This window comes from Brassica napus, chromosome C1, assembly GCF_020379485.1.
Source record: "Brassica napus cultivar Da-Ae chromosome C1, Da-Ae, whole genome shotgun sequence".
Taxonomy (NCBI): domain Eukaryota; kingdom Viridiplantae; phylum Streptophyta; class Magnoliopsida; order Brassicales; family Brassicaceae; genus Brassica; species Brassica napus.
The window spans coordinates 50720808-50732613 of NC_063444.1; the positions used below are offsets into that span (position 1 = coordinate 50720808).

General features: G+C 36.1%; 2 protein-coding genes across 2 annotated transcripts; both read right to left on the bottom strand.

Annotated features, from left to right (window-relative positions):
* Nucleotides 1-1375: 1375 nt before the first annotated feature.
* Nucleotides 1376-3984, bottom strand: LOC106435794. Its single transcript, XM_048746005.1, has 2 exons — nucleotides 3408-3984; nucleotides 1376-2961 (listed from the first exon to the last, which is right to left on the bottom strand). Exon 2 carries the CDS (start codon nucleotides 2954-2956, stop codon nucleotides 1952-1954), a length of 1005 nt encoding a protein of 334 aa, XP_048601962.1. The 5' UTR covers nucleotides 2957-2961; nucleotides 3408-3984; the 3' UTR covers nucleotides 1376-1951.
* Nucleotides 3985-4186: 202 nt separating this feature from the next.
* On the bottom strand, nucleotides 4187-11253 carry LOC106435806 (protein EXPORTIN 1B). Its single transcript, XM_048746003.1, has 32 exons — nucleotides 10930-11253; nucleotides 10681-10797; nucleotides 10520-10612; nucleotides 10382-10453; nucleotides 10193-10300; nucleotides 10036-10118; nucleotides 9750-9888; nucleotides 9594-9662; nucleotides 9437-9514; nucleotides 9226-9288; nucleotides 9091-9135; nucleotides 8814-8921; nucleotides 8592-8690; nucleotides 8301-8504; nucleotides 8039-8098; nucleotides 7825-7935; nucleotides 7569-7666; nucleotides 7275-7383; nucleotides 6984-7049; nucleotides 6807-6905; nucleotides 6647-6727; nucleotides 6476-6565; nucleotides 6304-6389; nucleotides 6131-6211; nucleotides 5856-6038; nucleotides 5703-5769; nucleotides 5470-5580; nucleotides 5263-5370; nucleotides 5032-5169; nucleotides 4802-4939; nucleotides 4616-4720; nucleotides 4187-4519 (listed from the first exon to the last, which is right to left on the bottom strand). The coding sequence occupies exons 1-32, from the start codon at nucleotides 11026-11028 to the stop codon at nucleotides 4397-4399; spliced, it is 3231 nt and encodes a 1076-aa protein (XP_048601960.1). The 5' UTR covers nucleotides 11029-11253; the 3' UTR covers nucleotides 4187-4396.
* Nucleotides 11254-11806: the final 553 nt, after the last annotated feature.

Consider the following 11806-nt stretch of genomic DNA (forward strand, 5'->3'; position numbering starts at 1 on the left):
TCCATCAACATCTTTTATCTTATTTCTGATCCATATCTTTTCATCTCGGGCGTAGTTGATGGAAATCTCATACTTTTCTGTTCCCTTCTCGTCATCTGGACCATCTTTATTTATGTCTTCTTTCAGACATTTTTCAGTATCAGGTTCTTCTAGAACCTTACTTTGTTCATCCAATTTCTTTTTCTTTCGGGGATTTTTATCTTTAGAACCCGCTGGCCTCCCCCTCTTTAACTGAACCCTAGGTTCATTCATTCTGTTACCATCAGTTTGTTCTTTAGGAATATCAACTCTTGATGGAACATTTTCAGCGGGTATACATGACTTCGTCACCCTTCTTGTATCTGTGAATGCATCTGGTAACTGGTTTGCCAAATTATGCAAATGCACAATTTTCTGAACTTCCAGTTCTCTTTGATTCGTAGGGGGATCAAGGTGTAACAACGACGGTGTACACCAAGTAATCTCTTTAGGAATTTCTCTAATTCCTCCCCCTAATGCTGGAAATTCATCCTCATTAAAGCGGCAATCGGCAAACCTTGCCGTAAACATATCACCAGTTACTGGTTCCAGATATCTTATTATACTTGGTGACGTATAACCCATATATTTCCCAATCTCCTTTGTGGGCCCATTTTTGTTCTTTGTGGCGGAGCTATCGGAACATAGACCGCACACCCAAAGATACGGAGATGGGATACATCTGGCTCTTGTCCAGATGCCAATTGTAAAGGGGAGTACTTATGATATGCACTCGGTCTTAGCCGAACCAGTGCAGCCGCATGCAATATAGCATGACCCCATACAGAAATTGGGAGCTTTGTTCTCAAGACTAACGGTCTTGCAATCAACTGCAACCGTTTTATCAATGACTCAGCCATGCCATTTTGTGTATGCACATGGGGGACTGGATGCTCCACATCAATCCCCATTGACATACAATAATCATCAAAGGCTTGCGATGTAAATTCACCAGCATTATCAAGCCTTACTTTCTTAATGGCATATTCTGAGAACTGCGTTCTCAGCTTTATTATCTGGGCAATGAACTTTGCGAAAGCCGTATTTCGTGTCGTCAAAAGAGACACACTTGACCATCTAGTAGATGCGTCAATCAATACCATGAAATACTTAAATGGCCCGCATGGTGGGTGGATCGGCCCACATATATCACCATGTATTCTTTCTAAAAATATTGGTGATTCATTGCCTACTTTTGCTGGTGATGGCCGAGTTATAAGCTTTCCTTGGGAACATGCATTACATGTAAACTCGCCCGTTTGCAAAATTTTTCCGTTTTTCAACGGATGGCCATTCAAATTTTGCACTATCTTTCTCATCATGACTGAACCAGAATGTCCTAGCCTTTCATGCCATATTTTAAATGTATCAGTAAACTTCATGTTTACCACGGCATAGGACTCAGTCATGGTTATTTTTGTACAATATAGTCCAGAGGATAACATTCTTAACTCTTCAAGTATATGTTTTTTCTCGGACTTAATGCAAAGAAATTCAATGCCATCTTTACTCATAGTCTCAATATGATATCCATTTCTTCGGATATCCTTAAAACTTAACAAGTTTCTATGAGACTTGGGGGAATACAATGCATAACTTATTTCAAATATCGTTCCCCCTGGCATTGAAAATTTCGCTCTTCCAGAGCCCATAATAATCTTTGCATTACCAGATATTGTACTTACGCTTCCAGCGTAATTTCTTATTTTGAGACTGGAGAAATATTTCTTATCTTTGATTATTGTGTGCGTTGACGCACTATCTGCCAAACACAAATCTCCATCCATAGTCTCAAAGTTTGGCATTCTTTTTGAATTTAAAATATTCATAAAACATATATTATTAAACATTAAACATAACAAACATAACATATATCTTACAACAAAATATATAGATACTATAATACAGTCTACTTATATCACATCTATTTATATTACTCATCGATACTCTCTGGTTCAACCAGAAAGTCTGATACGTCGAGATGAGTATCATCGTTTAAACCATGAAAGGATGGCCCAGGTTCATCAGAGATGAAGTTAGTTTCACCTCTTCCTTTCTCTTTTCCCTTTTGGGATTCTCTATACAGATCGGCTAAATGTTTTGGTGTACGACAGGTACGTACCCAATGACCTTTCATGCCGCATCTGTAGCAAACCGTTCCCGTTTGCCTTTTATCATCCTGGCCCTTTTCATTCCTTTCATTTTCGTGGAAGTCTTTATTATTTCTTTCATCATAGGGACGGAATCTTCTTCCTCGTCCTCTTCCACGACCATGATAACGGTTTCCACCACGTCCACGACCTCGTCCTCTCCTATTATCATAACTGGATGATGCAACATTCGCTTCAGGGAATGGAGCAGATCCAGTGGGACGAGCTTGATGGTTTAAAGTCACGAGTTGATTATTCTGCTCCGCTACAAGGAGGACTTGCATCAACTCCGAGTAACGGGTATATCCACTCACTCGGTATTGTTGTTGCAGGATTACATTTTCAGGATGGAACGTGGAGAGAGTTTTCTCGATCATATCATAATCACTTATTTTCTCTCCACATAACATCATCCTCGAAGTAATTCCGAACATCGCGGAATTAAACTCACTAACACTTTTGTAATCCTGGAACCGGAGATGGATCCACTCGTGTTTAGCTTTCGGTAAGATCACATATTTCTGGTGATCGAACCTCTCTTTTAAAGATTTCCAGAGGTCACAAGGATCCTCTTTCGTAATATATTCATCCTTTAAACCATCATGGATGTGGTGTCGTAAAAATATCATGGCTTTAGCCTTTTTCTCATCCGACACCGTTTTTGAACTATCGATGGTTTCCAAAAGCCCGTTTCCTCTCAGGTGCATTTTTGCACCCACTGCCCAGGTCATATAATTATTTCCCATAATATCCAGGGCATTAATTTCGAGCTTTGTCAAATTCGACATGATAACTGTATTCATAGAATAATATATATAGTTATAGTAATTACAAGAATTTAAATGCGTAATTTAAATGCAGAAATTAAAGGCATAAAATAAAAGCATAAACTTAAATTGCAGAAATTTAAATTGCAGAAATTTAAATTGCAAGAATTTAAATAGCATAAATAAAATCGGGAGGCTCAGCCTACCACATGATTCGAGGAGTCATAGACTACCATATTGATCATTTTTCAAAGTCCGAGGAGACTTAGTCTACTATTTTTGACCTTTTTATTCACGGAGGCAAAGCCTACCACGTGTTTCTCTGATCGTGAAGGCATAGCCTACCATAACGATCAGTCGGGGAAGGCAGCGCCTATCATCCCGAACGGAGAAGGTCCAGCCTCTCACTCCGAAGCAATAATAAAATTTAAATAAAATAAGTATATTAAAAATACATAAATTTAAACATTACCTCGGCTGGTTTAAGAACTTTTTGGATTAATAAACTTCAGTTGGTCAGAGCCTCGTGCTGATAACGTGTTGTAAATAATAAGGGAGGAACTGATTTATATATATATATATATATATGTAATTGGCGATGGAGACAAGTGAGAGATATGAGATGGGACCACTTTCTCTTTTGTTATTTTATGTGTGGGTGTGTTTTTACGAAAGAGAAAGAGAGAAAGAGTAAAAGTTGTTGTCTTTTATTTCTTTTTTTTTTTTGGATGATCTCATTACAAAAGGGTTCACCCATATTTATAGTATACAAAAAACTATAAAATAATATAAAGAGATAAAGTACTTTAGCCCCAAGGTACTTTCATCCCAAGTTACTTTAACTTCAAGGAAAAATACTTTAGCCCCAAGATACTTTCATCCCAAGTTACTTTAACTTCAATGAAAAGTTATATAATAAAATATTATAAGTGGATAATTATCTATATCCAATAAATATTTCATTTTTATTGATTAATGTTTTCTTACTTTTCTTTATGAGCAATCAACCTTTTACTCTAATAGATATTCAGTCTAAGAAATATTTATATTAGCATTTCTTTTACTATGTTTATTCAAAAAAAATTTTACCTTTCTCATTTTTTAAACATTTTTTGAGATAAAATGTTTTAGCCAAGCAGCTTAAATATATATATATATATATATATATATACCATTTTAAAATATTTATATTTAATTAATAAATATATAGCTCAACCAATCATGAATACTTTAAATTAAATTGATTAGACATTTATCAATAAACTTGGTTGATTTAAAAATGTAAAACGCCTCTACAACATTACAAAAGGAAAGTGTATTAATTTGTGGCCATTAAACCCAAATTCATATTTTTTAACTTATGAATGATTCGATCTAGCTTAATAAAATACGAAATATTCGATGTAAAAGGAAAAAATAAAAAAACAAGATTCACTGAATAAATTCATCCTAAGAAATAGTTTATGAATCAGCCATGTCGTCTTGAATCTCGTTTGGAGCAATAAGACCAGGAATCAAAAGCATCTTTTGTATATCTCTCTCAATTTGAGCAGCAGCTTCTTCAGCATATAGATCTTTGTTATCCTGAAAATAAAAAACAAATACATTCAATACAGTTTCAACGAAATGTAGTGTTTATTGGTGAGAAACCAATCTTTGTAGTTAAAACTATTATTATACCTGAGCAGAGAATTCCTTGGACTGTACAAGGAAGTCTCGTATGTTATTCTTGAATCTCGCAATGTCACTTCTCGACTCGTAAAGTCCATTCACAAATTGCGTCACCTGTTTTGTTGCAATGTCAAAAAGATTAAGCAATGAAACAGCAAATCAATCGTCTGGTTAATGTTAGTTTGGTTAAGTTACCTCTGATGTAGTCATGTTTGGGAATGATGAGCTTAGAAGCTTGATGGTGTATTCAAGAACAAAGGCAGCATTGTTTGGGTATTGCTGAAGCACCGTTGAAGCATCCCACAAAGGTTCCGTCAAAGACTTGCTCTCAACCTGAAACGTTTTACAACATGAAACTCTCTCAAAATCAGCAGAAACTAGCAAACGGTAGATTTTAAGTGTGTGTGTATATGTATTTTTATTACCAGGGAAAATAGATGCTGTAGCACCAAGACATGAAACTTGAACCCAGGCTTGTGGAAGGTATCGGTCAAGACAGCAAATATCTCTTGCTCAATTTGCATGAAGTATGTCCGGTAGAATTGGTTAGAGAAGTCAGATTTCTGTCACAATTAGAGATAATAACATGTTATAGATCACGCACTTAATGGCACAAACCAATGAAGATTATAAGTGAGACGGGGAAGTTCCATAACCTGAAACTTTTTCAGCAGCTCCAGCAAGAGATTAAGCCCTGTTTCTGCGATGTTTCTTTCGGTATGCCTAAACGCCCAGATAACTGAATCCATCACTAGTTTCAGTTGCTGATAAGAGGCACAAAAAAAAGGAAAAGCTCAGGGATCACTAAACCAATTAGTATAGTAAGAGCTAAGAAAACTATATGCAAGACCATAAACACCAACCTCACTTGACAACTGTACCAAGGCAGGGAAACAGAACGTCGCAATAGCACGAAGTAACGAGAAAAACTTGAGGCGGTGCTCTGGATAATCTTCGAAATTCTTCGTGATCATCTGCATACAAAAATGAGCAAACGAATCGGCCCTCACTAGCAGTTCCTTGTATGCATAGTTACTGGATCAAGAATAAAAATAAAAGACGAGTTAAACCATATATGGACCATAGAATCTGTTACCTCCAAAGTGCACTGGAAAACAGCTTCAAAAATGCGAGGCACTTCATCTTGCATATTAACCTTGTACCTAAAAACAAACACATTTCCATGTTACATTTTGCTGTAAGACTTCTCTTATGATGAGGCATGCATCAACAGAGACAAGAGACGTACTTGTTTATTATTGTCGCAAAGAGTGATAAGACTTCTGATTCCCTTGCGTCTGGAACGTTTCTTGCATAGTCACCAAGAACTGGATCCATCATTGGTGGAACAAACTGTTTGCCAATGTGTGGCTGGTATTCCGCTTTCTCTAGAAACGTTTCTATCAACCTAAGGATTTCTCTCTTAACAGATCTGTTCCATGAAAGCATAAAAGATGTAGATAAAATTCAAGTTTGTAATATATATCTGTGATTTTTTTAATTTGGTATAGAAAGCGATATTACCTTAAAAGTTTAACAACAGATGTCCTCGAAGCATACGGGCCACCCTCAGCAATGTTGCTCGACACGAGTTCACTGTACATTCTGGTGCAGAAGAGGAAGAATAAAGTCAATGCTTACTAAATAGAGAGATAAAAAAGTACGTAAACATTTGTATAAGAAGTATAAAAATTTACCTATAAACATTCAGCATATCCAAGAAGATCAACGAGATTTGAGGTAAGAAATGTGTTCCTAGCGAAGTTGCAACTCTCGTATTTGTCTGCATACAAATATAAGTCAAAAAACGGTCCAACTAGCTCTAGAAGATGAATAAAAAGTGTATACCAATGTAATACGAGATCAGACCTGTAGGATACTTAGCACAGTACGTATCATATCTGGGTCTTTAAGGATATCTGCATTCTGACGTGCTTGTCCTATAATTTCTGTCCATTTCTACATTGTAGAGGAAAAAGAAAACGTTTAGCGACTCTGGAAAACAGAAGCTGAACAGTACGTTTTTGCTTAATAACAAACCTGATTAGGGAGATCCATCAACCTCTGGATATATTCACTCCTCTTCTGAGGATCTGTTTCCGCCTGGATCATACTACCAACCTGAAGAGAGACAGAGAGTGAGATCAAGCAAGTAATAGCTTTCCATCTCCATAAACCAGACATGATTAAAAACACGTACAGATTCATAAAAGGTGTGAATCTGATGAGGTTCAAGATCTCCAACAATAGTAACAAGTCCTGACAAAAGTTCAGATACAAATGGCTCCTTCTCTCCAACCTAAAAAAGACAAAGATGACCTCATTTTAGATGATAAAGTAAAGGATTAAAATGTGCATTAAACGAACTAGTACATACCTGAAGAATAACGAATTTGCGCTTGCATTTTTGAACAATTTTCAAGAATGTATCACACGCCATGTCCTGAAAGGAAAATGTAGGATATTAGCTTGAGCAGATTTTTGATAAACCAGACCGCATAGAAAGTAACAATAACTTCTATAAATACTGAGATGTAATAATTGTTGGTACATGGACAATGAAATCAAATTTCCCAATCGGTCATACTTCATTATGAAAGATTCAGCCAAGAAACTGTAACTTCTGCACGAATTCTAAAGTCTTCAACTTTAAAACGAGAAGAATTACCTGAACACCAGGATGTGTCTCATGCATGAATTCAAACAACTTATGAACAACTGTTTTCAGAAACTTCCAGTGAGCCCTTAAGAACCTCGAGTACTGTCCAACAACATACCTGAAACGAAAGAACAAGAAGACAAAGATCAAATACTCAAACGAATCATGCATGGAACAAGTTCAATTTTTAGGATAATATCATGCTACCAAGGAACATGTGATCCATTTATAGTAAAAATCTAACACTACGTAAGTATCAAGCAGGTTTCCATATTAGCATTTATAATGTACAAACAAACTCACATGATGTTGCTTGCAATAACAGCTTTATTGTCTTTTCCCTTGATGATTTCACATAAACTTAACAAATCACGAATAACCATCACCAGAAATCTGTTTTCCTGAAATAAAGACACGACAATGAGAGCACTAGAAACATTAGAAAGATGCTACCAAATAGCTAGAGCCAAAAATGTATTTGTTACTGCATTACAAACAAAATTCTCAATTGTTGTTAGTTGAAGATGCAAGTAGACGACAATGAGAGCTGAGAACTTACTTGGTCAACATCCATGGAACCAGAAATAGATCCAATAGCCCAGCATAAAGTGTTCAGATTGTTCCATGCCCATTCCTCCCCGCTTAACTGTTTGCTTAGCTTACTCAACATCTTTGCAGGAACAACAAAAAGTTGATATCAACACAACAGGGTCAGCCAAGCCTGTAGATAATTCACAAAATAAGGACAGCCTGACATCTCTAATAACAAGTACCTGTCTTTCGGTATCATCATGACCAAGGTGCGAGAGATAGATTAATGTCTCCCGCATTATCTGCAACAGTGTAAAATATAAAATGAGAATACCGTATGATTGAAACCTAGGGTAGAGTCTATATAATAAATACTATTTAGAACTTCTTTCCAATATAGCATCATAATTGTGATTCAAGTAGAGATATAATTTATTTAATAATTATGTATAAATCCATGCCTTCTCTGAGGATCTAGTATATATCTTATGTAACAGAAGATACCTTATATTGGACAAGAACATCATTATCCTTCATAGTTTCACGGACTATATTTCCATTTTCATCTTCAACAATTATCACTTCTTCAGGCTTAGCCATACGACTAATCATGAGCCCCCTTAGTTTTGACAATGGATCAGCATAAAGTTTTTGTCGCTCTGTGACTTCCGGTTTGATGCTACCAGCCGTACGAGGAAGGCAAGCCATCTGACAATAGGCAAATCAAGACAAAACGTAAGTAGCGCAATATACAATCCTAATCTCATCTTGTGAAAGAATCTAAAGAAGCCATACTTGCAATCCAAACAGACTTGGAGTTAGACCAGGGTGGCCGACATGATGATGCAACGTAAATAACTCCGAAACTAGTGAATTCCAATAGTCCAAACAAACCTGTTCACTCATAAGCAAGCAAAAGCTATCAACTTCCAAAGCATTGACAAATAACATGAGATAAAAATTCTTATTATAGTATTATTAATAAACATCAAAAAGTATAAAGATAATTCACATTACCTTGAATACTTCAATGTCATCAACATATGAAATGCTAATGAGATATTCCAGACCCACAAGTAGTAAAGAAATAATCTCCGGTGCAGATTCTAGGACTTTTATATGTGACTGCAAATGAAGGACAGAGAGCAATATTTACTATTTTTGAAATGCATATAAATATGAAAGAAAAAGGACTAGAAAAAAAATGCAAACCCTCATCCCTCGTTTACACACATATAAAGCCTAAAATTCAAGGAAAACCCACACATCTTACTCCACAAAGAAAGAAAATTACCTTGAAAAATGAAGTGAAGAACAGTGCCAAGTTCTGGATAAAAGCCTAGAGGTAAAGACAAATATACAGTCATCATCGCGAAATTTTACACTAAGATATGGGATGGTCGGAACCTAATGCTCGTAAAAGACTTGCCTGTTCTTCGTCACTTCCATTTGAATATGCCTCTGGGATATTGATATTTAAAGGAAGCATTGCCTGCAGACATGAAAAAAGCGTTAGCCAATGTAACATGAAAGTAAACATAATAACGTAAATACCATAAACGACCAGATAAGGTGCATAACCAACTAAAACTGAAAGTGTTGAAACAATGAACAAAACCAATAAAAAGAAGGAGCATTACCTGCAACTGTCCCATGAAAATGCCGTACATCTTGACATATTGCCCATTGTAGAAGTCCCCACAATTAAGAGCTGCAACCTGCCAGAGAAACACAAGCCATTAGACAGTGACAGTAAAATAGTGACACCCATAACACCCGGACTATAAACAGGCATACCTCTGACAGACATTGAAGGGTGAGATTCCTATATGCCGGCTCAGGGAAGAATTTAAGGAGGGTCTCCAGCTGCGAACAATGAGATCAGTAATAAGGATATCGATAATGTGAGACTTGTTAACCTCTCTTAGTCCACTTATATTCCAAATATATTACCAAGGGTGACTCGAATATATAGCCAAGCGGAATCCAAGAAAGATAGGCATGCAATGCAGAGAGCGTTGAGCGAATAAGCTCTGGTCTTTTGGAAGCTGAGAGAACATATAGGCATAACTCGTGAATGAGTAGAAACTCGCTGCACATTACAAAACAGAACAAGTCAGTAGAATATGGAACAATCATCAGTTGAAATTATGGCAAGATATTTGAAGTTTTGAGCATAGTTTGCTCTTGATTTTACTCTAATTGTAACAAAGTAAACTTCCAGAAAAGTCTAACTTGCCTGTTTAGGGACTCTTTCATCTCCTTTATCTTCTGCTGAGTCATCTCTCCTTTTGAGAAATCAAATACCTCTTCGCTCAGGAGCTAAAGAAAAAAAAAGGAATATTATTTAAAAGTCCATCATGAACTCAATGCAAAAGTAGTTAGACAATACTTACCTTCAAAATAGCCATGCAATTCTCACATAAAGTCTCGCTAGTTTTGGCAGCTTTAACTAGATCAGGAATAAAACTCCTCCACTTTGCAGGCCACTCATGTTTCACGATCTGTATTACACACCACAAATAAATAGATAGTAAACACACAACAAAGACTCAAAGCATGAAACCCTGAAGATATATACATACCTGAACCAGAATGACATTTAACTTGTTGACATAAAGCCTTTCCGCTCTGAAAGATCCTTCATCCCCTGAGAGCTACACGATAACAAAAAAAAAACATTTAAGTTCATTCTAACTAACAACCTCTCAAATATACTATACCTGCACGATGACTTCAGAGATGTAATTCTTCATTCCATCACGCTGTTCAACAGGTAAAGCATTCCACCTATATTTAATAACACCTTCCAGCACCTGAAAGATCAATCCATCAGAACTTTTTCCCCCAATAGCAAAAAAAGTTGAATAAGCCAAAACTTCACCTGAAGAGCAAAGTACTTGGTATGTGTACTCCTCGTGCTTTGCAAAATGTGAACCACTTGAAGCCAGGTGTCAGGGTTCGCTTTCAATTCACGAAGAATATTATCCGCCGCAGCTCTCTGAAAACAAATCAACACACAAACGCTAATCGAATACGCAATCAACAGTATAAGAACACACAAGACGCGATTGAATTGATTCGTTTCGTTCGTTCGTTCATCGATTAGGAGCTTATAAGCAAATTGACTTACTTCATCCTTCGATCCCGTCGCGTAGAAGGATTCAACGGTAGCGTCGAGCAAGGTGACGTCGATAGGCTGACTCAAGTCGCGTAACTTCTCGGCAGCCATGGTTGGTGGGAAGGTGAGAATCAATGGAGGTCGATTAGAAGCGATTGTGTATTATTGGACTATAGAGAGAGAGCGAGAGGTTTCGATGAGCGTAAGGGCGAGAGGGAGATTATTATATATATATTATCGAGAGAGAGAGAGGTTTATGAAGGAAGCCTGAGATTGACGCAGGGAGGGAGAAGGAAAAATAAGGAAGGAAGGACTTGTACTTACGTTGACCGTCGAAGGGTTTTGACTAGTTTAAATATAATGAAAGGTTATGTAATTAAATTAAATATAAGGAAAGGTTTATTATATAAAAATTGAATATTCATGTCAATACGCTGTTTCTGGAGGTGTAGGATATATACAAAAAGATTATTTAACTATTTTTAAATATTTTTGTCTATATATAGATGATTTATGATATCTTTTTTTTATCTTAGCATAGGGTGGAGGATCTGTTGTAATGAAATTTTGATTTGGATGTTTAAGTAAAATTTCATATGACAAAAAAAAAAAGATGGTTTATGATATAAAAAATTATGTTTTTTTTATTAATAACAATGGTATTGTTTTGTTTATATCTGTTTAATGGTGAATGCTTATGATTTTGACTGGATTTTATATTTAGAGTAAATAATAAAGAAGAAAAATTTTATTTACTCTGAAAGTTTATCATTCAGCTAGAAAGCTATTTTCCTGTTATTTCTTCTAGATACTGTGTTACAAGAAGAAAGTAAAATACACAAAAGAAATTTCTTCTAGTTCAAACAAGAGCAAATATTTACTATACTCT

What these genes read in the sequence shown, in the direction of transcription:
- LOC106435806 (XM_048746003.1), bottom strand. Translation starts at nt 11,028, where the DNA reads ATGGCTGCCGAGAAGTTACGCGACTTGAGTCAGCCTATCGACGTCACC. An exon ending in CGACGGGATCGAAGGATGAA is followed by an intron (nt 10,798 to 10,929) that starts GTAAGTCAATTT and finishes ATTTGTTTTCAG; the next exon opens with AGAGCTGCGGCGGATAATAT. An exon ending in GTTATTGCAAGCAACATCAT is followed by an intron (nt 7,384 to 7,568) that starts GTGAGTTTGTTT and finishes CTTTCGTTTCAG; the next exon opens with GTATGTTGTTGGACAGTACT.
- LOC106435794 (XM_048746005.1), bottom strand. Translation starts at nt 2,956, where the DNA reads ATGTCGAATTTGACAAAGCTCGAAATTAATGCCCTGGATATTATGGGA.